Source organism: Macaca mulatta, chromosome 16, assembly GCF_049350105.2.
Source record: "Macaca mulatta isolate MMU2019108-1 chromosome 16, T2T-MMU8v2.0, whole genome shotgun sequence".
NCBI lineage: Eukaryota > Metazoa > Chordata > Mammalia > Primates > Cercopithecidae > Macaca > Macaca mulatta.
Window position 1 is genome coordinate 2,707,809 of NC_133421.1, and position 27,220 is coordinate 2,735,028.

Here is a 27,220-nt window from a genome sequence, read left to right on the forward strand (position 1 = left end):
GGAGGACCTGGGCACCCTTGTAGCAATGGGCATTTCCACACTGCTGCTCCTGGAAGGGGCCTGGGGCGAGGACAGGTGAGCAGCTGATGGCTGGAGGGGGAGGTTGCAGGCACCTGATGCCCAGCTTGCCATCTCGAGGAGCCAGCCAAGACTCTGGGAAAGGGAGGTGCCACCTGTTGGTTCTGAGACCCTCTTTCCCATGTGTTCCCCATGGCCTAAGTACCCAAGGTTGGTGCTGGGACTTAGGGTTTCTGTCACGCACTGGCCTCCAGCCTCGCCTCCACCAGAAGCACATCGCCGGGCTGCACGGCCAAACCCTGGGTGGTGGAGAAGAGCAAAGAGGAGGGCTCTTCTCAGCGGGTGGGGCAGCGGGACGTGGGTTTCCCTCCTTCTGCTTTTAGATATTTTCCTAATCCTCATTAGCTCCATGCGTTCATTTTACAAAAGGGAGAATATCCTATCCGGGAGAATAATGAAGATTTTCAAGGAGAAGGGAGACATCACATTGGACCACAATTCTTTGTGAATCAGTTAGGTCTGCAATGGACTGGGAATTAGGATTTGCAGGCAGGGAGATCAATAGGGCCTGGAAGCCGGCCTGTTAGGGATGCTGGCATCAGGGATGTTCGCAGTAAACACTCAGGATACACTGGGGTTGTCTGCACCTGGGACAGGCTGGCACGTGACCAATGTCTCCATAACAGTCATGGGGTGGCGGACAGGAAGGTATAAAGCCCACGTGAGCTCCACATGCCTGGCTGGGCCCTCTCTCTCTGCAAGGATCTCAGAGGAACAGAAGTCACACCTCCCCCTCAGGTGATACATGCTGGGGAGATAATGCTGCATTATCACCTGCTTTGTGAAACCATCCCTGTGGGTTTCCAGGTCCTTGACCTTAAAGAAACTATGCAGCCAGGCGCGGGGGCTCACACCTGTAATCCCAGCACTTTGAAAGGCTAGGCCGTGCACACTGGCTCACACCTGTCATCCCAGCACTTTGAAAGGCTATGGCGGGAGGAGTGCTTGAGCCCAGGAGTTTGAGACCAGCCTGGGCAGCAAAGTGAGACCCCATTTTTACAAACAATCAAAAAATAGCTGGATGTGGTAATGGGTACCAAGCTACGTGGGAAAGTGAAGTTGGAGGATGGCTTGAGCTGAGGAGGTCGAGGCTGCAGTGAGCTGTGATCATACCACTGCACTGCAGCCTGGGTGACAGAAAGGCACCTTGCCTCAAAAAAAAAAAAGAAGAAGAAGAAAAGAAAAAACTATACATGCTTTGATTGTAGGAAACAGCAAGCAAGCCTGAAGTGCAGGGTTCTCACTAAGAACATTAACATTGGCCAGTCAGGAGTTTGAGACCAGCCTGGCCAACACAGTGAAACCCTGTCTCTACTAAAAACACAAAAAATTGGCTGGGCACAGGGGCTCACGCCTGTAATTCCAGCACTTTTGGAGGCTGAGGCAGGCAGATCACGAGGTCAGGAGTTTGAGGCCAGCCTGGCCAATATGGTGAAACCCCGTCTCTATTAAAAATACAAAAATTAGCTGGGTATGGTGGCGGGTGCCTCTAGTCCCAGCTACTTGGGAGGCTGAGGCAGGAGAATCCTTGAACCCGGGAGGCAGAGGTTGCAGTGAGCCGAGATCGGGCCACTGCACTCCAGCCTGGGCGACAGAAAAAGACTGTGTCTCAAAAAAAAAAAAAGGCTGGGCACGGTGGCTCACGCCTGTAATCCCAGCACTTTGGGAGGCCGAGGTGGGCAGATCACGAGGTCAGGAGATCGAGACCATCCTGGCTAACACAGTGAAACCCCATCTCTACTAAAAATACAAAAAAAAAAATTAGCCGGGTGTGGTGGCAGGCGCCTATAGTCCCAGCTACACGGGAGGCTGAGGCAGGAGAATGGCGTGAACCTGGGGGGCGGAGCTTGCAGTGAGCCGAGATTGCACCACTGCACTCCAGCCTAGGCGACAGAGTGATACTTCATCTCAAAAAAAAAAAAATTAATGAGGCTCCATTATTCTGTGCCTCAGTGTTCTCCCCTGTAAACTGGAGATGATAAGTATCTTCTTTATAGACTTTGTGAAGAATAAGGGAGTTAATACAGACAAAGGGCTTGCAACAGTGTGGGACACACAGCAAGTGCTAGGCTAACGTTAGCTGTGATCACTGGCCACTCTCCATCAATCGCACCATGATTTTTTGTGTGGACTCTGTATCGACTCTGTAAAAGCAAAATCTCAAATGTTTCTGTGACAATGCCATAGACACTTTTCTTCAGCTTGGCCTCTGGAAGCCAGGGGGTGGCACAAAAGAGAGAAGCAAGTAACAAGATGAGCAAGGAGGATCAGGGTGGGACCCTGGCAAAGTGCCACACGTAGCACTGAATCTAGATGCAGGGACACCAGATAAAATGCAAGACGCCCCGTGAACACGAAGGTCAGGTGAGCAACAGATAAGCTTTCCGTCTACTATATCCCAAGTTTTGTATGGGATATACTTTCTTTTCTTTCTCTGAGACAGGGTCTCACTCTGTTGCCCAGGCTGGACTACAGAGGCATGATCTCGGCTCACTGCAGCCTCGACTTCCCCAGCTCAAGCCATCCTCCCACCTCAGACTCCCTAGGAGCTGGGACTACAGGCGTGAGCCACCCCTCCCAGCTAATTTTTTGTATTATTATTAGAGACAAGTTCTCACTATGTTGCCCAGGCTGGTCCCGAGCTCCTGGCCTCAAGTGATCCTCCTGCCTCAGCCTCCCAATATGCCCAACCATATGGGATATACTTATACTTAAAAATTATTCATTGTTTATCTAAAATTCTAATGTAACTGGGCATCTTTATTTTTATTTGCTGAAACACTCAGCAACCCTTTCAGTGTGGTTGGTAAGGTTGTTCCCACTCTAAAGGTGAGAAAAACAAAGCTCACTAGAGCATAAGTAACTTGCCGGAGGTCACAGGCCAAGCAGGTGTTGAAAGACCAGGCTCCCGGCCTGCAGAGGTACCTCCGCCCACCTGAGCAACAGGCCTGGGGCCAGAGAACCGGGCCCTGGAGCACCTTCCCACAATCCAAAAATGCCCCTCAGTCCCTGGAGGGGAGCCTGTGACCCGGAGGAGCCATTTTCTCCCTGGAAGAGGGAGCTCCCCACAAGCCAGTGCCGGGGGAAGGCCTCCTGCAGGTGGGTGGCCGGAAGGAGGTGCGGGAGAGGGCCGCAGTCAGTCAGGGTGGCACCCACAGCGCTTCCAGGAGCCGCCCCTGCCTGGCGCTGGGACCCGGAGGGAAAACATCCAGGAGAAAACTCAGGAAGCTCCAGAGGAAACCCCTCAGGAAGTCCTGAAATAGTTCCACAGCCCAGAGTGAAAACTTTTTTTTTTTTTTTCCTGAGATGAAGTTTTGCTCTTGTTGCCTGGGCTGGAGTGCAATGGCGCGATCTCGGCTCACTGCAACCTCCTCCTCCCGGGTTCAAGTGATTCTCCTGTCTGAGCTTCCAGAGTAGCTGGAATTACAGGCTCCCATCACCAGGCCCAGCTAATTTTTGTATTTTTTAGTAGAGAGAGGGTTTCACCATGTTGGTTGGGCTGGTCTCGAACTCCTGACCTCAGGTGATCTGCCCACCTCGGCCTCCCAAAATACTGGGATTACAGGCATGAGCCAGAAAACTTTCAAGTGAGAGCAGCCCTGAGGGTGCCATGGTCTCTCAGTCCAGGGCATAGACCCCAGTGCCCGGCAACTCTGCCTGGCTCTCAGGGCCCCCTCCCCAGAGCCCATGCAGATGGCCTCAGCCCCCCGGAGTGCTGCACCCACCCTTCCCAGCGCGGTCCCACCTCTGCTCTCCCAGAGACCATGCAGATGGCCTCGGCCCCTGCCCCCCAGGGTGCCCGCACCCACCCTCCCCAGCACAGTCCCACCTCCGCTCTCCCAGAGCCCGAGGTGGAGTTTCACTTCGGTCATTCTCAGCTCTATTTTTACTCAGAGGTGATAAGGAACGCCAAACGTTCAAAGCAGGACAGCCAAGTCGCCTGACTCCACGAGGCTGCAGGGCTGAGCTTTTCTGTGCACAGGGACAGGGGAGGGCTGCAGCCCCGTGGAGGGCTTCTCTCCAGGGCCAAGAGTCTAGGTCCAGTGCCCAGTCCCCGGTCCTGACACTCAAGCAGGTGACATTCAGCCTCCTCTTGACCTGGCTGAGAAAGGCCAACAGCATCCCCAGGTAGAGGAACAGCATGTGCAAAAGGCACCAAACTATGAATGGGAGAGCGTGGTATGCCTGGGAAAGCGGGAGAGGCTCAGTGTGGCCGGAGGCCCGGGGGTGTTGTAGTGGGGCCAGGAGGGGAGGCTGCGGCTGGAGATGGTTGGAGCCAGTCTCTGAAAAGGCTCCCACGTTGTGCTAAGGAGTTTAGAGTTTATCCTGCAGGAAGGAGGGAGCTACGAAGGCTTGGAGGGCAGATGCTACGGGTGCCTGGTTCTTCCCACCCAGTGTGGGCAGCACAGGCCTCACCCGGGGCTTGCTAGAAATACAGAATCCAGGCCGGGCGCAGTGGCTCATGCCTGTAATCCCAGCACTTTGGGAGGCTGAGGTGGGCAAATCACCTGAGGTCAGGAATTCAAGACCAGCCTGACCAACACGGTGAAACCCTGTCTCTACTAAAAATACAAAAAAAAAAAAATAGCCGGGCATGGTAGCACGCACCTGTAATCCCAGCTACTCGGGAGGCTGAGGCAGGAGAATCACTTGAACTGGGAGGAGGAGGCTGCAGTGAGAGCTGAAATCATGACACTGCACTCCAGCCCAGGTGACAGAGCCAGACTCCGTCTCAAAAACAACAAACAAACAAACAAACAAAAGGAAGAAAGAAATGCAGAATCCAAGGCTCCGGACCTGCCAAATCAGAACCTGCATTTGCATCATGGCGGACCTTCCCCGGGGGCTGGGGGACCCCATGATACCCGAGTGATTCATCTTCTCTGGTGAGGCAAAGCCCTGAGCTCTGGCTGGGCGGAGAGAGAGGCCACTGGTTGGATGTCTCCAGTATCCCCTTCTGATGGCCCTTCTTCCCTCCTAACACGCACCTCCACCTCCTGCTTGGATCCTCCCTGCTCCAAGACTCTCCGGGGCATCCCAAGTGCTGGATCCAGGGACCCAGAGACCCAGTGCGCTTCCTCTCTTCATAGCCACCTCCAACCCCAGCCAACCACAAAGCAGCATTTCCCAGGGTTTCACCTGCTGGGTGTTGTGGGGAAGGGAGAACCACCATGGTGAAGGCTCGGTCCCCTGAGCAGAGGGCGCGAGCTGAGATTTTCAGACATGCAGAGGCCTGGGCCCCAACCTGGGGTCTCATGCCCCAGACCCTGGCATTGGGCACTTCTGGCAAAGAACACAGGCTGAGGCATCCAGACAGATCTGTGTTGTGTGACCTCTGGGAAGTCTTGGGGAAGCATGAAACAGGATAAAAACGGCTAAGAACTCAGCAGGTGGCTGGAGGCTAAATGGGATACTGTTAGCAAAGCGCACAGGACAACGTCTGGCATCCTATCACGGCAGCCTTTGTTATTATCCTTCGTGTCTTTAAGGAGTTGAGGGTCTGGCAGAGAAGAGATGACAACTGCCATGAAACACTGCACGGGTAAACACTAGAAAGCAATATGGTATCAGCCGGGCACGGTGGCTCACGCCTGTCATCCCAGCACTTTGGGAGGCCAAGGTGGGTGGATCACTTGAGGTCAGGAGTTCAAAACCAGCCTTGCCAACATGGTGAAACCCCGTCTCCGCTAAAAATACAAAAATTAGCCGAGCGTGGTGGCGCACACCTGTAATCCCAGCTACTCGGGAGGCTGAGGCAGGAGAATCACTAACTGGCAGGCAGAGGTAGGAGTAAGCCGAGAGGTTGTGGAGATTGCGCCGTTGCACTCCAGCCTGGGCAACAAGAGTGAGACTCTGTCTCAAAAAAAAGATAAGAAAGTACTAAGTGGGCCGGGCGCGGTGGCTCAAGCCTGTAATCCCAGCACTTTGGGAGGCCGAGACGGGCAGATCACGAGGTCAGGAGATCAAGACCATCCTGGCTAACACGGTGAAACCCCATCTCCACTAAAATTACAAAAAACTAGCTGGGTGAGGTGGCGGGTGCCTGTAGTCCCAGCTACACGGGAGGCTGAGGCAGGAGAATGGCGTAAACCTGGGAGGCGGAGCTTGCAGTGAGCTGAGATCCGGCCACTGCACTCCAGCCCGGGCGACAGAGCATGACTCCGTCTCAAAAAAAAAAAAAAAGAAAGTACTAAGTGATGTGAGCCAGAACAAGCAGCATTAGGGATCTCACTAAGACCAGTGCTCGAATCAGGCCTGGAGGGCTTCCTGGAGATGGTGGTAGCTGAGTTGAGGCTTGAAGCTGGTTAGGAGATCCTTGAAGCACAAAGGTTTGCAGGAAAGTGAGGGGCCTTACTGGCTAGAGAACGGGCACTGTGCTGGGAAACTGGAATGGATAACAAGAGGCTCCCCCAGTCTGGACTGAATATGGCAGGAAAGGCGATAACCCACTGAACCCACGGAAGGAGAGAAAATGGGTTTAGCTCAGCCACAGGCAATTAGAAAGGGAACAAGCTCCTTAACTCAGGGAGGGGCTTGACAACAGACACTGCAGGCACCCCCGATAAGGGCCTGGCTGTGCTGGCAGTTGACCGGCTGCGGCAGGGCCGTCCGGCTAGAAGCAGCAGCTCTCCTGACAGCCAATGTGTGTTCCATCCTCTCTTGCCAGAGAGCAGGAGACCGAATGAGCTCCTGCCTTTGGTTTCTGAAGATTCTACACCCAAGCATGGCACGTGGGGCCCCAGCTCATCCAGGCCTCCCAAGGGGGAACATGGGTCAGGAGCTGCCACGAGGTCTGCAAAATGCCTGCTGGCCTCGACCAAGTCAAGGTGGCTGTTCCACGCGGCTGGGTGGACGCCAGCTGGTCTCTCAGGACCCTCCCCGTGACGCACTCACAAAGTAACTACCAAGGCTTTCTGCTCCATTAACACCAAAGCTGGCCCTGCAGGGGAAAGAGGAGGTAGGGAGGACGTGGGTTTTGTCTAGACAGAGGCATTAGCAAAGTCAGAGGATGACTGAGCTTCTGCTACACAGGAAGAGGGTGAGCAGAGGAGGGCAGAGGAGACCTCGTGTGTCCCCCTCATGGTGCCCCCCATGGCAGAAGTCACCAGCAGAGGCCAAGAACAATGGCCATCCCCCTTCTTATTCTTCAAATCAGGGTAACAACCTTTCATAGGTTTACTGTGAAGATGAAAGGAGATCACAAACGTGAGAACACTCGCTCGACTGTGGCACCCATGAAGTGTCCAATCAATTGCTGTTACTTTTATTCCTATTGGGAAACGGGCTCAAAAGATCTGTGTCAGGGGTTGCCTTTCATCTGGCCAGAATCCAGAGCTACAGAAGGGTCTGGCTTGATTTGAAGTCCCAGCCAACGGGGGCTCTGCTAAGGTGTAAGCCCCCCAGACACAGGCTTCCCCCCAGGCGGCTGGCCTCTCTGCGGGGGACTCTCTGGGCTCGAGGGCGGTCATGGGTGTGGGACTGGGTCTGGAGGGTCTGCACCACCCCGTCATTAACATGCTGCACGCGGGAGAGTTCAAACACAGCAGCTGGCTCTGCAGCCCAGCAGGCCCTGGGCCTCAGCAAAGGACCTCGGTGCTCAGTGGCCTGATTTATGGCTGAGGGCTCTCTTTATTCTCCTTTCGAAACTGTGGAGGTGGATTTTAAAAGGCTGGAGAGCAAGGCCAGCATGATTGGGCTCTGCCAAATCCCCATGTCCTTGCCCCTGGCCTCGCTCTAGAAACTGGGCACTGGCCCTGCTCCATCCCAAATGCCAAAGTCTATTCTCACTCTCCCTTTCTCTGTGTTTGTGTTTGTGTTGGGGGTGTGTGTTTGTGTTTGTGTGTGTTTGTGTGTGGGGGGGTGTGTTTGTGTATGTTAACAATCAGCATTTCTTGCCAATAATCCCAGGAACGTGGTAACGCAGGCACGTGGGTAACACAGGCACATGGATAATGCAGGCAGGTGGGTAATGCGGGCATGTGGGTAATGCAGGCATGTGGGTAATGCAGGTACGTGGGTAACGCAGGTACGTGGGTAATGCAGGCACGTGGGTAATGATGCAGGCACGTGGGTGATGCAGGCAGGTGGGTAATGCAGGCATGTGGGTAATGCAGGCACGTGGGTAATGCAGGCAGGTGGGTAATGCGGGCACGTGGGTAATGATGCAGGCACGTGGGTAATGATGCAGGCACGTAATGATGCAGGCACGTGGGTAATGCAGGTACGTGGGTAACGCAGGCACGTGGGTAACGCAGGTACATGGGTAATGCAGGCAGGTGGGTAATGCGGGCACATGGGTAATGCAGGCACGTGGGTAATGCAGGCATGTGGGTAATGCAGGTACGTGGGTAACACAGGCACATGGATAATGCAGGCAGGTGGGTAATGCAGGCACGTGGGTAATGATGCAGGCATGTGAGTAATGCAGGCACGTGGGTAATGATGCAGGCATGTGAGTAATGCAGGCACGTGGGTAATGATGCAGGCATGTGAGTAATGCAGGTACATGGGTAACACAGGCACAGGAATAATGCAGGCAGGTGGGTAACGCGGGCATGTGGGTAACGCAGGCATGTGGGTAATGCAGGCACGTGGGTAATGCGGGCACGTGGGTAATGATGCAGGCAGGTGGGTAATGCAGGCACGTGGGTAATGACACAGGCACGTGGGTAACGCAGGCACGTGGGTAACGCGGGCACGTGGGTAACGCGGGCAGGTGGCTAACGCGGGCAGGTGGCTAACGCGGGCAGGTGGGTAATGCGGGCACGTGGGTAATGATGCAGGCACGTGGGTAATGCGGGCAGGTGGGTAATGCGGGCAGGTGGATAATGCGGGTACATGGGTAATGATGCAGGCACGTGGGTAATGATGCAGGCACGTGGGTAATGCAGGCAGGTGGGTAATGCAGGCAGGTGGGTAATGCAGGCAGGTGGGTAATGCGGGCACGTGGGTAATGATGCAGGCACATGGGTAATGCGGGCAGGTGGGTAATGCGGGCAGGTGGGTAATGCGGGCACGTGGGTAATGCAGGCACGTGGGTAATGCAGGCAGGTGGGTAATGCGGGCACGTGGGCTCCAAGTGCCCATGAGGACATTTCCTTAGGCTCATCCCTCTAGGAAGAGGCAGCCCCGTTGGTGGATGCTCCCAGTGCTTCCAGGATACCTGGGGGCAGAGGGCTGTCTCCTCATATCATGGGGGGTCGGGGGCAAGATGCAGCCTTCACAACTGTCTTTCTAGCTAGAGAAATGAACCCAGATCCATCAACCTCAGTGAAATATCAGCATCAAGGAGCCTCCACTGGCACCACTGTGAAGGGTAAGAATGTGGGAGACAGAGCACAGTTTAGAGCGGGGCCAACCTAGTGCACAATTCCTGGCTTGTAGTCTGTGACCTTGAATTAATTAACTTAGTTTATTTTGAGATGGAGTCTCACTCTGTCGCGCAGGCTGGAGTGCAATGGTGTGATCTTGGCTCACTGCAACCTCCGCCTCCCAGGTTCAAGCAACTCTCCTGCCTCAGCCTCCTGAGTAGCTGGGATTATAGGCGCCCACCACCATGCCTGGCTAATTTTTGTATTTTTAGTAGAGACAGGGTTTCACCATGTTGGCCAGGCTGGTCTCCAACTCCTGACCTCAGGTGATCCACCCGCCTCAGCCTCCCAAAGTGCTGGGATTACAGGCGTGAGCCACTGTGCCCAGCCTGTCTCTTCCATTCTTTCTAGACCAAATTAGAAACTAATTTCTATGAACCCAGCAGGACTGATGGACTTTCTTTACACTGGGCCCCAGGATCCTGGGAGACTCAAGGATGAGGTTTCCATGTCCCTCTACAGAGCCCAGACACAGTTCCCAAAGAGGGCCCCATGGGCGCCATTGCACAGAACAACTCCAGGGGGCATCCTTGCATAGCACACACTGTCACCCTGACCCCACAATTCCCAGAGGGGTCTTTCTCCTAAAACGTCGCCTTCAAGGGAGAGACTCATTCAAAAAGATGACATATGGGTTGTTAGGCCCAAGGTAGTGCACACCGAACGGGGTAACCACAAGTGAGGAAGTCAATTGCGGCTGCGAGGAGTAGATGCTCCCAGTTAGAGAAATAACTGGCTTAATTACACCGCGTCTTTGGTCCCCATAATCTCGACCCATTAAACCTTTGCTGCTGCCCAGGAGCGGATGCCCAAGAGGAAGGGGTTAGCCCAGAACACTCACAGAAGCAGCCCTTCAATCCCACGAAGGTAATGATGGTCACATCCTTCCCCAACAGCCCCGAGTAAACCCATAGATCCCTGGTCAATACCGGGCTTCCCTAGGCAGCACCAGCTCCACCGATGCCCCTGGGGAGGCCAACGGCCACGCTGCCCAGAGTGACAAGGACTCTGAGCTCCCTTGGCTCTGGTTTACCTGAGGCCTCCCAGCCACCCAAGCCTTTCTGGAGACCTTGCTCACCTTAGGCAAAATGCCCTATCACATCTGCCATGTCCACCTGTGACCTAGAGGCATACCAAGGCATCAGAGGTGAGGGCAGGGACAAGAAGGAGGGGAGTAAGGCTGGGCGCGGCTCATGCCTGTAATTCCAGAAATCTGAGAGGCTGAGGCAGGCAGATCACCTGAGGTCGGGAGTTCGAGACCAACCTGATCAACATGGATAAATCCCATCTCTACTAAAAATACAAAATTAGCTGGGCATGATGGTACATGCCTATAATCCCAGCTAGTCGGGAGGCTGAGGCAGGAGAATTGCTTGAACCCGGGAGGCAGAGGTTGCAGTGGGCCGAGATCATGCCATTGCACTCCAACCTGGGCAACAAGAGTGAATCTCCATCTCAAAAAAAGAAGAAGGAGGGGAGTGGCACCCAATCAATCAATCAGGTCACCATAGAGCCCACCCCATCTGGCCCCATCTACTGAAGCCCAGGCTGACTCTGACATTTTCCGTCTGGCCGGTAAACCCAGATTCATCTTTTGCTCTGGTGTGTGGGGAGGAAGGAAGGGCAGGAGGAGGATGCAGGATAAAGCCTGGATGAGAAAACTGAGTGAGAGGCCCCAGTCAGGTCTCGATCCGGGGACAGAGAACCTGCTGCCCCATCCACAAGTAGTCACGGCCTCAGCTGGTTCAAAGGACTCTTTGCCAAATGCCGAGGCAGGGGTAGGACTGGGCATTATCTTCAGCCTCCAAATGGGGGTGCCTTCCATAGCCTGCCTATTGCCCTGATTTCTTTCTCCCTCCCCCCTTCACAAGGTCTGGGTCAGGTTCTCCTTAAGCTTCAGGGACCAGTGGAACATTCCCACTGCCTCCCAGGATCACCATGTCCCCAACTGACCATATCTTGCCCTAAGAAACGCAAGCTACTCCCGGGCCAGGAGCGGTGGCTCACGCCTGAAATCCCAGCACTTTGGGAAGCCAAGGTGGGTGGATCACGAGGTGAAGAGATCGAGACCAGCCTAACCAACATGGTAAAACCGCATCTCTACTAAAAATACAAAAATTAGCCAGGCATGGTGGTGGGCATCTGTAATCCCAGGTACTCGGGAGGCTGAGGCAGGAGAATCGCTTGAACCCAGGAGGTGGAGGTTGCAGTCAGCCGAGATTACGCCATTGCACTCTAGCCTAGGCAACAGAGTGAGACACCGTCTCAAAAAAAAAAAAAAAAAAAGAAACAGAAAAAAAAAAAAGCAAGTTATTCCCCAGAGCAGCAATGGACTTTCTCACTTGTGGAGACGAGCCAAGATCACATGTCACAAAGAGCCTCCCCCCGTCACAACCCTAGAGATGGGCAAGCTGCAGAACTCTCCCCCCACCCCATACAGTCACTATGAGGAAAGTACCAAGAATATGGAACGGAGAGGATACTCTACCCCACCCCACATCACCTCAGTCCACCCCCAACACATCACCTCAGCCCACACCCCACACATCACCTCAGTCCACACCCCCACACATCACCTCAGTCCACCCCCAACACATCACCTCAGTCCACCCCCAACATCACCTCAGCCCACACCCCAAACATCACCTCAGTCCACCCCACACATCACCTCAGCCCACCCCCCACACATCACCTCAGCCCAACCCACACATCACCTCAGCCCATCCCACACATCACCTCAGTCCACCACCCCCATCACCTCAGCCCACCCCCCACACATCACCTCAGCCCACCCCACACATCACCTCAGCCCACCCCACACATCACCTCAGCCCACCCCACACACATCACCTCAGCCCAAACCACACATCACCTCAGCCCACCCCCTACACACCACCTCAGTCCACCCCCCAAACATCACCTCAGTCCAACCCACACATCACCTCAGCCCACCCCCCACACATCACCTCAGCCCCACCCCACACACATCACCTCAGCCCACCCCCCACACATCACCTCAGCCCCACCCCCCGCACATCACCTCAGTCCACCCCCACACATCACCTCAGCCCACCCCACACATCACCTCAGTCCACCCCCGCACATCACCTCAGCCCACCCCACACATCACCTCAGCCCACCCCACACATCACCTCAGCCCACCCCCTACACATCACCTCAGTCCACCCCCCAAACATCACCTCAGCCCCACCCCCCGCACATCACCTCAGTCCACCCCCCACACATCACCTCAGTCCACCCCCCACACATCACCTCAGCCCCACCCCCCGCACATCACCTCAGCCCCACCCCCCGCACATCACCTCAGCCCCACCCCCCACACATCACCTCAGCCCACCCCACACACATCACCTCAGCCCATCCCCACACATCACCTCAGCCCACCCCACACACATCACCTCAGCCCAACCCACACATCACCTCAGCCCACCCCCCACACATCACCTCAGCCCCACCCCCCACACATCACCTCAGCCCACCCCCGACACACATCACCTCAGCCCACCCCCCACACATCACCTCAGCCCCACCCCCCGCACATCACCTCAGTCCACCCCCCACACATCACCTCAGCCCCACCCCCCGCACATCACCTCAGCCCACCCCACACATCACCTCAGCCCACCCCCCACACATCACCTCAGCCCAACCCACACATCACCTCAGCCCATCCCACACATCACCTCAGTCCACCACCCCCATCACCTCAGCCCACCCCCCACACATCACCTCAGCCCACCCCACACATCACCTCAGCCCATCCCACACATCACCTCAGTCCACCACCCCCATCACCTCAGCCCACCCCCCACACATCACCTCAGCCCCAACCCCCGCACATCACCTCAGCCCCACCCCACACATCACCTCAGCCCACCCCCCACACATCACCTCAGCCCCACCCCCTGCACATCACCTCAGTCCACCCCCACACATCACCTCAGCCCACCCCACACATCACCTCAGTCCACCACCCCCATCACCTCAGCCCACCCCACACATCACCTCAGTCCACCCCCGCACATCACCTCAGCCCACCCCACACATCACCTCAGCCCACCCCACACATCACCTCAGCCCACCCCACACATCACCTCAGCCCACCCCCCACACATCACCTCAGTCCACCCCCCACACATCACCTCAGCCCCACCCCCCGCACATCACCTCAGTCCACCCCCCACACATCACCTCAGCCCCACCCCCCGCACATCACCTCAGTCCACCCCACACATCACCTCAGCCCACCCCACACACATCACCTCAGCCCACCCCACACACATCACCTCAGCCCACCCCACACACATCACCTCAGCCCATCCCCACACATCACCTCAGCCCACCCCACACACATCACCTCAGCCCACCCCACACACATCACCGTCACCTGCCACCACCAAGGGCCTGGCAGGGTCAGCGGGTGCGGGGTTGTCTTGAAGCTGCCTGCCCTCGGTTTGCCCCAAAGGGCTCGAGCTGAGCCAAACAGCTGCCGCAAACACTGGCAGTGAAGTCTTCCAATCACACACCCTACCAAAGCACAAGACTCCCTTGGGGGTCTCTGACTCCACTACAAGCGACTACAACGACCAGATCCACACACCAGGAAGCTCGTGAACGGGCCAGCGAACAGGTTTCAGCTAACAGGGATTTCTGCTGGGGGAGGAGCTCAAGGAGCCAAGAACTTGAGTTTTCTTTTCCTGCCCATACTCAGGCAACCAAAACCTATGGAGGGCCTGTGCAGGAGCCGCTGGGGAGGCGCCGCCTCAAAGCTGGTCCAATACCGTTCCTGCCAGTCCTCTTGCCACATTCCCTGCCCCTTCCTAAGTCACGTGCCAGCCTTTCCCAGTCCCTCAAGGCTTTCCCGGATGAAGAGCGGATGAGCCAGACAGCTGAGCAGCTCAACAGCACTCCTCACCTTCAAAGCACTTTATACATATGAATTAATCCACACAACACCCATGAGAGCCGTCATGCCCTCCCTCAGAGGAACGGGCACAAGGAAGGTACCGGAATCGTCCCAGAAAGCAGATCGTACCTCAGACAGAGAACAAGTCTTCCATCCTACCCCAAGAGTGAGGCAGAGCCTCCTCACCATTCCCCATCTTCCAGCCTCCTAGCAGCATCTTCCAGCCAATTCTCCACAAATTTCCTTCCTTTTCCCAAAGAACAACAGTAGCAACAATCACGACCACAAAAACTTCAGTTTCTCTGAGTAGATGACTTAATTCTTCTGTCAGCCCCACCTCTGAGACTCCAGCAGCCATGACGATTATGGGCCGGTGTTGACAAAAAGGAATAAATTACTGGGCTATTCAGAGAACATGTGAACATCCGCCAGCAGGCGCTCACTAGCACACGTGGAGTGGTCTGATACGGCCACGAGAACTGAGCTGCTCTGATCAAACGCACACAGGCTGTCAGTCAAGTGGCTTGGTCCCTGGTGTAGGAAACGTAGGGCTCAGATGAGAAACTGAGGCAGGCTCATGATCACCTGGAGACAGGCTTGCATCCCCACTGCCCCAGATACTTTCCTGGCCCATGGATGAGGCACTGAGTCTATAAAGGGCAAGAAAATACCAAAAGAGACTGAAATCGCCCTTGGAAATGTTGCTTGGGGTAAGAGAAGTGAGCTCCAAAAGGCAGGCTCTAGTAACAACAGATGGTCACGTTCTGCCTTCCATGAGGGCCAAGTCACTGCAGGCTCTTGCTTGGCTCAGTAGGGAAGGTATGTTTGAGACCAGGACTAAATTACTTGGGACCAAATGGAGGCTGAAATGGAAAAGGGAGAGGCTTTAAATGTAGCCTTTGCCTCTCCTCTAAATAAGTCCTAAACCCAAATATAAAGATTTTCCATTTGAAGAGGTGCCAGATAATCAACCTGCCTGGGGCACACGTATGTCTTAATCCAGATCTGCTTGGAGAATCCCAGGGACAGAGACAGTTTCAGAGCACAGCTCTGCCCCCATTTTGGGCTACTCCGCAGAACTTAATTTAATCCAATCTAATCCCACGGGATTGGGAAAATAAAAAATAAAATAAAAACAAAGAGAAGATGGTAAGTGTTTAGTGGAAAGGGTGGTAAAAGACATAGAGGGCTTATAACCAAGAAAACATGGCAGGGCGCAGTGGCTCATGTCTGTAATCCCAGCACTTTGGGAAGCCAAGGCAGGTGGATCACCTGAGGTCGGGAGTTGGAGACCAGACTGGCCAACATGGTCCCATCTCTACTAAAAATACAAAAATTAGCCGGGCGTGGTGGCGGGCTCCTCTAATCCCAGCTACTCAGGAAGCTGAGGCAAGATAATCGCTTGAACCAGGGAGGTGGAGGTTGCAGTGAGCCGAGATCGTGCCACTGCACTCCAGCCTGGGCGAGACAGCGAGACTCTGTCTCAAAAAAAAACAAAAACAAAAGAAAAAGCCTCAGAGAGAGCATCACACCAGCCCCAGGGAGAGAATCTAGGTAAGGTACTGAGGGGTGAAACTGACATTGCTACATTAATGCAGGCAAATGAGTGGTGCAGACATAGGAACTGGGGGATGTCTGAAACCATCTGTCACTCCACAGGCAAAGGACTCTGCTCCCATCAGTCCCAGAGTCCCTGGTAGCAGGGATCCAACCCTTCTCCTTGAGTCAGACAAATCACACTTACCCCAGCCCTTCAGTACTTCTACCATAGGAGAGATGGGGCGTTTGCTGCCCACCCTTCATCAAACGACCACCAAACCTGTGATGGAAGTGGGCACACTCCTCCTGGCAAAACCAGAAAGAATGAACTGCCAACCCCAAAGGCAAGAAGTGTGTGAGGGGAGGGGCTGGCTGGCAGGCTGGTACCTTAGGAGCAGAGAGTCACCAGCCTCAGTGAGCTCAGACAGAGCCTCCGCTGTCCCTGCTTGGGCTCCAGGCCCAGCCCCCAGGTCCTACAAGAGGCACAGGGCCAGGTTGGGGTCAGATCCATTGAAGCCATTTACTCTGCCAGACCGTTTCAGGGAGAACTCTGCCAAAGAGGACTGTAGAGAATGGTGCCCCCCATTCCATGACATTCCAAGGCCTTGAATCAACTAAGACATACCCAGGGGGCACTCAGGGTCCTCCTCATTATTCTAGGGTACAATCTGAATTCCAGCTCAGCTATTTGTTACTTATGTGATCTTAGGTATATGATTTGTGCTAACTGAGACTCTCTTTCCTAATCTGTAAGAGTTGCAGAGTTGTGAGGTTTGGAGAAAATGGATAGAAAGTGCCTAGCACAGGGCAGGCGCAGTGGCTCACGCCTGTAATCCCAGCACTTTGGGAAGACAAGGTGGGAAGATGACCTGAGGTCAGGAGTTCAAGACCAGCCTGACCAATACGGTGAAACTCTATCTCTACTAAAACTACAAAAATTGGCTGGGTTGTGGTGGTGCACACATGTAATCCCAGCTACTCAGGAGGCTAAGGTTGGGGAATTGCTTGAATCCAGGAAGCAGAGGTTGCAGTGAGCTGAGATCGCACCACTGCACTCCAGCCTGGGCAAAGAGGGAGACCCTGTCTCAGAAAAGAAAGAGAGAAAGAGAGAGAGAGAGAGAGAAAGAGAGAAAAAGAGAGAGAGACAGGAAGGAAGGAAGGAAGGAAGGAAGGAAGGAAGGAAGGAAGGAAGGAAGGAAGGAGGGAGGGAGGGAGGGAGGGAGGGAGGGAAGGAGGGAGGGAGAGAAAGTGCCCATCCCAGTGCCTGCCATTCAGCAGGTGCTCTGGAAATGCTATTATCATTGTCACCAGGAACAATGCTCAGAGAGGGGAAGGCAGGGAACCTCTACCACTGAGTCATTCCCATCTCAAAGTCACACTGCCGCCCTACGCCCTGAGTATACCACCTTTACAGTTCCCTATGGATCTGGCTTTTGTGGAGATTTGTCACCCAGGACTGCGAGCCTGGTAAGCAAACAGCTTCCTGAGAAGCAGAGGAACTTCCTCTGGGAGCCACAAAACCATACTGCCAGGCAAATGACAGCCCGGGTATTTGTTTTAATTTAGGCTCTTGTCAAGAGGAAAGTTGATGGCTAACAGCCCAAACATGACTGCACAGCACCTCCCCAGGAAGCCTCCTGCTACAGCTCTCCAATAAGATGTTCAGAAGTGGGAGGCAGGGACTTCTCACACTGCAGCCATATCAGCGCCCCCTCCCACCCACCATCCAGGCCACCCCAGGAGCCGCCCAGAGGCCAGGGCAGCAGCAGGAGGGTCGACAGCCCAGGTGCCAGTCTGCCTGAATCAGGGCTGCCCAACAGAGCCCCCTAAGAGGCCTTGGCCTAATTCCCTTTTCTGGCATTCCTCTGGTCAGGAATTTGTAAGGTGGCCTCAAGCAATTTTGCTTTTTTGCTCCAGGCATGGGGGAAAGAGGGTGGGCTATGGAAGCCTTGGAAATGATCAGGTCAGGGGAGTCGTCTTCTGCCACAGAGAAAGCTAGAGACAGGTTTCCATAGGATTCCACACTTCAGGAAATAGGGAAACAAGAACTGGGTTTTGCAAAGAGCCAGAAATACTCAGGAACCTAAGCACATGTGAATCTGAGGCATTGTTATGACGGCTGTTTGCAAGCTGTTTGCAAGCGCACAGCTAAGACAGGGTCACTAATCCTGCCTTCGGGTCAGGAGCTGATCTGCACCGGCGCTCTGAACAGATGTGTGCCCCCATTCATGCAGACACACGTGCACACACATGCCACACAGCCGTGGGCCGTGACCTTCACCCAACGACGCTGGCCTCTGCAGGGGAAGGAGCAGATGGAGCGGCGGCACTTGGCACAGGACCCACACCCAGGGGATCCGGCTTTGCCCCTTTGATGTTGAGAAACCAAAGCAGAATGAACCATCACAAGGACAGCTCCTGGGGGGAGGAGAGGAAGGAACCTGGGATGGAGGAGGAGGCGGGTGGAGAAGAAGATACAGGGAATGACCTGGACCCAAGGGGATGCTGAGGTCAGAGGTTAAATGTTGGATACCACAGAGCCTCCAGGGTAAGACTCTGGGGTTCGAGGCATCACCCTTTTCTACTCCTCCCACCCCCCCCATATGACTTATCAAGGAACTCTAGCTGGGATGACGCTTAAAAATGCCCTTGTTGGCCGGGCACGGTGGCTCATGCCTGTAATCTCAGCACTTTGGGAGGACAAGGCCGGTAGATTACCTGAGGTCAGGAGTTCGAGACCATCCTGACCTCATGGTGAAACCCCGTCTCTAGTAAAAATACAAAAAATTAGCCAGATATGGTGGTGGGTTCCTGTAATCCCAGCTACTCGGGTGGCTGAGGCAGAAGAATCACTTGATCCCAGGGGACAGAGGCTGCAGTGAGCAGAGACTTGAACCCAGGGGACAGAGGCTGCAGTGAGCCAGGATCCTCCACTGCACTCTAGTCTGGGTGACAGAGCCAGACTCCGTTTCAAAATAAATAAATAAATAAATAAATAAATAAAATAAAACAAATGCTCCTGTTCTATGGCATCCAGTGCCTAGAATGAGGCTGAACCAGGCTCCACCTGGCCCCACCCGCCTCCCCCAACTCCTGCCTGGAAGATGAGCTGAGAGAGTGGGAGGGTCCCACTCATGTGGGCCTTAGGAAGGGTGAAATCCACTATGTAAGCCCAGGAGGACCATCTTCCTAATCCCTGAGCGCATCCAGCGAAGGTGTCTCAGGGAGGGGTGGAGAGAAGGGGCGGTGCCATTCTAGCACCCGCGAAAGGTGCGGTGGTGGGGTGGGGGGGTGGCTCTCCGATCGCCCCAAGCCCCCCCATTACCCGTGATCAGTTATGTGTCCCCTGGGGCCACGCAAGACCAATCACATGACCCAGGCAGATTTGGGAGCGAGGGGGTGGAGAACTCGAGAAGGTTTATTTTTTTTTTTCCCTTCTGAGGGTGGTGGTGATGATGAGGGTGGGGGTGGTGATGAGGCTGGCAGGAAAGACTGCTGAGCCCGGGATTTTCAGCTCCCACATCCAAAGGGCCCCCGCGGATATCTGTACCCATCGTCTCCCCTCCCACTCGATCCCACCCCTGCCCCGAACCCCCGGGCCCCGAACCCCACACAGCCCCAGTGCCCCTGGGTGGCAAACTTGGGTGCCAACGACTTTCTCAAAATGGCTTTTAGGCTTCAGCCTGGACAGAGAAGCTGCTGGTCCGGGGGCGGGGGCAGCACCCCGAAGGGTCTCCCTCACCCGAGGCTAGCAGAGGCCAGATTCACAACAGGTGGGAAGGGGGGTACAGCTCTCGGCTCGGTCCGCCCACGGTCCCCGCCCCCGGCCCGCGGGAATCCGCTCTGGGGACCCCCGCCCGCGCCCCCAGGACCAGCCCGGCGCCTGGGTCCCGACCCTGATGCTGATTCCCACCCCGACCCCAATCCGGACCCCGATCCCGCACCCGCCCGCGTCCCCCAGACCAGTCCGGCGCCTGAGGTCCCAACCCCGATCCTGGGGTCCCGACCTCGATCCTGGGGTCCCGCCCCCGCTCCGCCCCCGCCCGGCGCACGTACTGCTGTAGAGGGTGTCGATCCAGGACAGGCGCGGCAGGCCCCGGTGGCTGAGCGGCTCCATCCCGCGGCGGCGGCTCGGTCAGATCCGAAACCCGACCCTCATCGCGCAACAAAGGAGGGAGGGCGGGCGTGAGCCGGGGGAGGCCGAAGTTGCGAGCGCGGCGGAGCGAGGAGGCCTGGAACCAGGTCCCCGGGAGGAGCGCGCAGCGGCCGGGGCGGGGGCGAGGGCGGGGCGGGCGCCCCCAAAACCCTCCCGAACCCTCCCGGCCCCTGCGGCCGCGCGGAGCTCAGCTGCGGATCCTGGAGCCGACGAGCAACTTCGCGGGGGGCGGGGCGGGGGCGGGGCTTCGTGGCGGGGCGGGGCTTTGCGGCGGGGTCAGGGCGGGACCAATCTCCTCGAGGCTCCGCCCCCCGCAGGACGCCCCCGGCCGGGCTAACGGTGCAGCGGGGCTCTGGCACCGGGCGAGGAGGGGCCGCGGGGATCTCGGGGGTCTCCGGGCGGCGGCGCAGACCCAGGCCCCCCTCGCCCCCCCTGCGCCGGCCTCAGCAGGATCCTGGCGACCCGCAGACCAGGTGCCGTGGGGGGCCCGGGCGCCGCAGGGGTGACATCACCTCCCGCCCGGGATCTCCAAGCGCGGCTTCGGGGGCGGGAACCGCGGCCGGGCCCCTCCCCAGCCAGACCCGCTGCGGCACCCACGAGGTGAACGTCCTGCGCGCCGCGGAGGCGCCTCTCTCCTCCCGAACCTAACCCAGCTCGTCCCTTTCCACACCCCTGACCTCAGAGCGCGGCCGTTCCCGCCACACATGGAGGGGGGCGGCTGGAGACACTGGAGGGCCGAAGTCCCGGGGCCGTGGGGCCAGGACAGTCCCACATGTGCCCCTGCTGGGCGGAGGACAAACTGGAGCCAGGAGAAGCACCAGGGGCTCCACGTGTTCCCCTCCAGGACCCCTTCTGGGGACCCCGAATCCTGTTTGCATCGTCACCTACAAATGGTGGGAAGTCGGGTTAAGACGCCTGAGTACAGAACGTTTAGAGACGAAATTCCCTCTAACGAAGACCCCCTCGCCCAAGGGCAGTGAAGAGATTGGGGGCCCCATGCCTGTCTCCCGTGGGCTGGTTCTGTGGCAGCCATGGCAGCTTCCACATAGACCTCTTTGGGCCAAGTGACCCTGCAGCAGGGAAGGAGGGGAGGAGAGTCAGGCCAGCGGGGTCCAGGGCAGTGAGGCTGAAGCCCCTTCCTGAACCCAGGGGAAGGGAAACAGTGGGGACCACCCAGGGTGCCCGGTACCCCAGAGTAACAGTTTAGATCCCGGAGCTGTCCCCACCCCACCCCATCCCCAGGCAGCTTAAGGGGAAAACCTTCTTGGAGCCCAGCCCTACAGAGGCCCACCAGGAAGGCTAAGTCAGCCTGGCCTTTGCTGGGCCCGGGTGTGGTCAGCACCTGCAGAACCCTGGAGGGGCGTGGGGGTCGGTCCTCGTCACTCCAAACAGACACACACATATCTACTTCTTAAGGGGAGAAGCAGCTCCTCCCCCAGGATGCTGAGAGGAAGCCCCATAAGCGGCTTGAGCAGAGGCCTCTGCAGCTGCCCCTGGGGAGATGGGGGTCACCCATTCATCACAGGCTGGGGAGCCCCTGGGAGACGCAGGGGATGATGCTCTGGGTGGGGAAGCCTCTACAGGTGGCTGCGGCACAAGTGGTTTTCAATATTATTAGCCCCTCCCTGCGTCCCCTGGGCTCCCCCCGCCCCAATCCTCCTGGTCAGGCACCAGCGCTGTCTCTTGCCGCCCCTCCCTACAGCTGTCACCCTCCCACCGTCCCTGACTGGCACACAGGATTGGGAGGGCCAAGCAGGCACCTGGAGCTTGGCAGGGAGGGGGCGTGCATCTCCAATGAGATGCTCCAGAAATAGAGCTTCGGCATGGGAAGGGAACGAGCAGGCTCTCGGAGGACCGCGAGGCTGGAGGAGCCATGAGGGGCCAAGGGCGTCTCTTCTTCCCACATGGAACACTCAGAAGACAGCCCAGAAGAAAGGTGGAAACAGGGGCGTGAGCTGCTGCCACCAGGAGCCACCAGCCCAGGAGGCAGCAGTACAGTCCCCTCCTCAAAACAACAACCACCAAGACAGCCTGGGCCCTCTCCCCACACTGCGGGGTTTTCCTGATGGCCACATCCGGCGCTGACTGTGAAGGAGCCATGGATGTATGCTTCTGTGTGAGTCACATACATTTGCGTACATTTTACATTTTTATCTACAAAGGCTTGAACAAGCTATTTTCAGCATCCTCCAAGCTAAAATGTGGCAGTTGCTTTCCTTCGCATTGCCATAGTTTGCTTTTTTCTGTCTACATTCTGTCCAATCCTGGCACTCTCGGACCTTCCACTCCACAGCACGATAGAGGGTAGAGGGAGAGACAAATCTTGAGGGCTCTAGGGAGGAAAACTTCTAATAACACACACAGAATGCCTACTGTGTGCCCGGCTTAGTGCTTCGTTCACTAGCGTGATCTCACTGTGAATGTCACTGTTATCTCTGTTTTCTCCATTTTCCAGGTGAGAAAACCGAGGCCCTGAGCAGCTGAGTAACCCACCCAGAGAGCAAGTGAGGACTGGGACTTGAACCCTGGCAGTCTGTTCATGCTCTTTTTTTTTTTTTTTTTTTGAGATGGAGTCTCACTCTGTTGCCCAGGCTGGAGTGCAGTGGCGAGATCTCGGCTCACTGCAACCTCTGCTTCCCAGGTTCACACCATTCTCCTGCCTCAGCCTCCTGAGTAGCTGCTACTACAGGCGCCCACCACCACACCCGGCTAATTTTTGTATTTTTAATAGAGACAGGGTTTCACCTTGTTAGTCAGGATAGTCTCGATCTCCTGACCTCGTGATCCACCCGCCTCGGCCTCCCAAAGTGCTGTGATTACAGGCGTAAGCCACCGCGCCCGGCCTGTTCATCCTCTTAAACACCACGCACGCTGCCTCCACGGCCAGCTAACTGCGGATCACCGGGTAATGAAGGTTCTGAGAAATCTCTGCGGGTCTATGGGGTTAGAGACCACCCTCTGGGAAACCCTGTCAACCCGCTTCCATCTCCAGACGTCTGTCTCAGACAACGTGGCTCGGGAAAGGGCAGACACTTCGAGATTCCCCTGATGCCTTTGTTGGATGGCTTCCAGTAGATGTTAACACCACACGGCCAGATGCTAACCTCGGCCCTACAGACAAGCGTGTGAGCCTTTGAGCACCACAGTGATTTGGGATGGGGACAGAAACCTCCACATCCCTGGCACTGAGGAGTTGGGGAGATGCAACATCACGCACTGGGAAGGAAGGAGTTAAAGAGTCCTTCTCAGCCCGGGCACAGTGGCTCACGCCTGTAATCCCAGCACTTTGGGAGGCCGAGACGGGCGGATCATGAGGTCAGGAGATCGAGACCATCCTGGCTAACACGGTGAAACCCCGTCTCTACTAAAAAATACAAAAAACTAGCCGGGCGAGGTGGCGGGCGCCTGTAGTCCCAGCTACTCGGGAGGCTGAGGCAGGAGAATGGCGTGAACCTGGGAGGCGGAGCTTGCAGTGAGCCGAGATCATGCCATTGCACTCCAGCCTGGGCAACAGAGCAAGACTCCGTCTCAAAAAAAAAAAAAGAGTCCCCGTCTGGGCTTTGCCAAAGATGATGCTACCCTGAAGTGCTCTTAACCGCAACCGTCAACCCCAATCTGTCAGAGCAGCGGGGAGCTGTGGTAGACAGACCTTCCTGATTCAGCTAAATGTGGACCAGCCAGTGCTCCCCAAGGCACTGAACCCCCACCTATCACGCTGCCTCCTCCAGACCCCTTCTCTAACCATTCCCCAGATAGTCCATGGGGCCAGTGCTCTCCACCCTCCTCCGCCCTCCCTCCAGCCTGTGCACTCAGACTGTCTGCGGCTCTCCAGCCCCGGGGTGACCTGCCTGCTTCTGCCTCATCACTGGACTTAAAGGGAATTTCATGGTTAGTTGCACTGCCAGGAGCACTGGGTTCATGATGAGGGGCTGAGTGGGAAGAAGGTACATCCCATTTTCAAGGCCATTTGCCCTGCTCCTAATTCCCAAGCATGTGCTACTCACGGCCTCTCCAACAAGCAACCCTTGCTTCTACCAATCACTTGACCAAGAGGGAAAAAAGGGGACGGTCCCTAGAACCAAAACTGGGTATCTCCACTTTTCCTCCCTTCTCATGTTAGCAGCTCAGCTCCACTGCACACGACAGAAAGGCCCCAGGAGTCTCTGCTTCCTTGATCACCCAGAGGTCAGCACTGATGACAAAAATATGTTCCCATGCAGGGAGCCCCGGTGCGTGCAGAGGCTGGATGCACAGTGGGTGGGAGGGAGTGGGTCCCTCTACATAAAAATGAAAAACCAAAACCAAAAATAGACTTTGATGACCAAACCACCGAGAGTTTGGCCCTCAATGGCCCATCAGCTCCTTAAAAGCCGGACTGGCCGGGCACAGTGGCTCACACCCATAATCCCAGCACTTTGGGAGGCCGACCCAGGCAGATAGCCTGAGGTCAGGAGTTCGAGACCAGCCTGGCCAGCCTGGTGAAACCCTGCCTCTACTAAAAATACAAAAATTAGCTGGGCGTGGTGGCATGTGCCTGTAATCCCAGCAGTGAGCCAAGATCGCACCACTGCACTCCAGCCTGGGTGACAGAGTGAGACTCCCTCTCAAAAAAAAAGCCGGGACTAGACACAGTGGCTCACACCTGTAATCCCAGCACTTTGGGAGGCCGAGGCGGGCAGATCACAAAAAATCAGCCGGGCATGGTGGCGGGCGCCTGTAGTCCCAGCTACTCGGGAGGCTGAGGCAAGAGAATGGCATGAACCCGGGAGATGGAAGCTGCAGTGAGCCGAGATCGCGCCACTGCACTCCAGCCTGGGCGACAGAGTGAGACTCTCTCTCAAAAAAAACAAAAGCCGGGGCTGGGCACAGTGGCTCACGCCTGTAATCCCAGCACTTTGGGAGGCCAAGGTGGGTGGATCACGAGGTCAGGAGATGAGACCATCCTGGCTAACACGGGGAAACTCTGTACTAAATACACAAAAAATTAGCCGGGCGCGGTGGCTCACACCTGTAGTCCCAGCACTTCAGGAGGTCGAAGTGGGCGGATCACGAGGTCAGGAGATGAGATCATCCTGGCTAACACGAGGAAACCCCATCTCTACTAAAACTACAAAAAATTAGCCGGGCGAGGTGGCAGGTGCCGGTAGTCCCAGCTACTCGGGAGGCTGAGGCAGGAGAATGGCGTGAACCTGGGAGGCGGAGCTTGCAGTGAGCCGAGACGGTGCCACTGCACTCCAGCCTGGGTGACAGAGCAAGACTCTGTCTCAAAAAAGATAAATAAATAAGCCAGGATTGCACCTTCCTCACTGGGCAGACCCAGTGCTCGGCGCAGGGGGTGAACAAGGCTCAGGTAGACTCCCAACGCAGCTATGACTGCACTGTGCCTCCAGATCAGCTTTCTGCCGAAAGCCCAGCAGATAAGCATTCAATAATGCACATTGAACAAATAAAATTAATGACAGCTAACAGCTATGGAGTGCTTTTTTTTATTTATTTATTTTTTGACAAAGTCTTGCTCTGTCACCCAGTCTGGAGTGCAGTGCGTTATCACAGCTCACTGCAGCCTCGAACTCCTGGGTTCAAGCAGATCCTCCTGGCTCACCCTCCCAAAGTGCTGGGATTATAGGTGTGAGCCACCATGCCTGGTCTATTGAGTGGTTCTTTTTTTTTTTTTTTTTTTTTGAGACGGAGTCTCGCTCTGTCACCCAGGCTGGAGTGCGGTGGCCGGATCTCAGCTCACTGCAAGCTCCGCCTCCCGGGTTCACGCCATTCTCCTGCCTCAGCCTCCCGAGTAGCTGGGACTATAGGCGCCCGCCACCTCGCCCGGCTAGTTTTTTTGTATTTTTTTAGTAGAGACGGGGTTTCACCGTGTTAGCCAGGATGGTCTCGATCTCCTGACCTCGTGATCCGCCCGTCTCGGCCTCCCAAAGTGCTGGGATTACAGGCGTGAGCCACCGCGCCCGGCCGAGTGGTTCTTAAGTGCCAGGCACTGCTCTATCTGCTTTACATAGTTTATTTCACCTAATCCTTACAATAAGCCAATTTACTATTATCTCCATTTCACAGAGGACAAAATTGAGGTGCAGAGAGGCTAAGCCACTGACTAACTAGCAGATGGCGATGCTTGGAAACGAACTAAGCCTGAATCTGGGGTTCCCGTGGGTAATCTCTGCATTGAGCGACAATTACTGAATGAAGAAACGAACAGGATGAAGTTAAACTCAGGGAGGAAGAAATCAGAGCTACACGAGGGAGGCACGCAGCGTTACTTCAGAACCCTCCCGAGGCCACTGATGATAAAGTAGGAAGAGAACTGGTTTCCCAAGAAAACCGTATCTACTACAGCAGGCCAGATGACCATGGAGACAAGCTGAACAAAGTCCAGTGACAATCTCCCAAATGCCAGTCCCGGCAAAACCCCATTTCATTGATGCCTCTGGCCAATCTCAAGAATTTCCAGCCTCAGTGTTCACATCTGTAGACGGTGTGCGCCCAGGGCCAGGCACGGTGGCTCACGTCTGTAATCCCAGCACTTTGGGAGGCCGAGGCCAGCGGGTCACCTGAGGTCAGGAGTTCAAGACTAGCCTGGCCAACATGGTGAAACCCCGTCTCTACTAAAAATACAAAAATTAGCTGGGCATGGTGGTGGGCACCTGTAATCCCAGCTACTTGGGAGGCTGAAGCAGGAGAAATGCTTAAACCCGGGAGGCAGAGCTTGCAGTGAGCTGAGATCTCGCCACTGCACTCCAGCCTGGGCGACAGAGTGAGACTCCGTCTCATGGAAAAAAAAAAAAAAAAAAAAAAAGTGTGCCCAGGTGGATCAAGAAGATGACCTCCCGGCAGACTATAAACTCTCCTGGCAGATCCTGGGGAGGCCTGTTTGCCACGCTTTGCTCCATTTCCATTTCCTTGGTACAGTAAAGCAGCATATATTCTTCCTTTTTTTTTTTTTCTTTTCAGACAGAGTCTTGTTGCCTGGCCGGAGTGCAGTGGCACAATCTTGCCTCACTGAAACCTCCGCCTTCCAGGTTCAAGCGGTTCCCCTGCCTCAGCCTCCCGAGTAGCTGGGATTACAGATGTCCGCCACCACGCCCAGCTAATTTTTTGTATTTTTAGTAGAGATGGGGTTTTGCCATGTTGGCCAGGCTG

The 27,220-nt window shown here is 55.8% G+C and overlaps 1 protein-coding gene across 14 annotated transcripts in view; it reads right to left on the reverse strand.

The window, feature by feature from the left end:
* ABR (ABR activator of RhoGEF and GTPase) overlaps nucleotides 1–27,220 on the reverse strand; it is a 235,714-nt gene that overhangs the window by 163,837 nt on the left and 44,657 nt on the right. For 4 of the 14 annotated variants that reach the window (XM_015118164.3, XM_077969717.1, XM_077969722.1 and 1 more), the window contains exon 1: nucleotides 19,972–20,286. The exons of the other annotated variants lie outside the window; for them this stretch is intronic. In XM_015118164.3, the coding sequence (XP_014973650.1) occupies nucleotides 19,972–20,032 (61 nt within the window). In that variant the 5' untranslated portion in view covers nucleotides 20,033–20,286. Of the gene's footprint in view, nucleotides 1–19,971; nucleotides 20,287–27,220 lie in introns of those variants that run through there. 14 annotated transcript variants of the gene reach the window in all.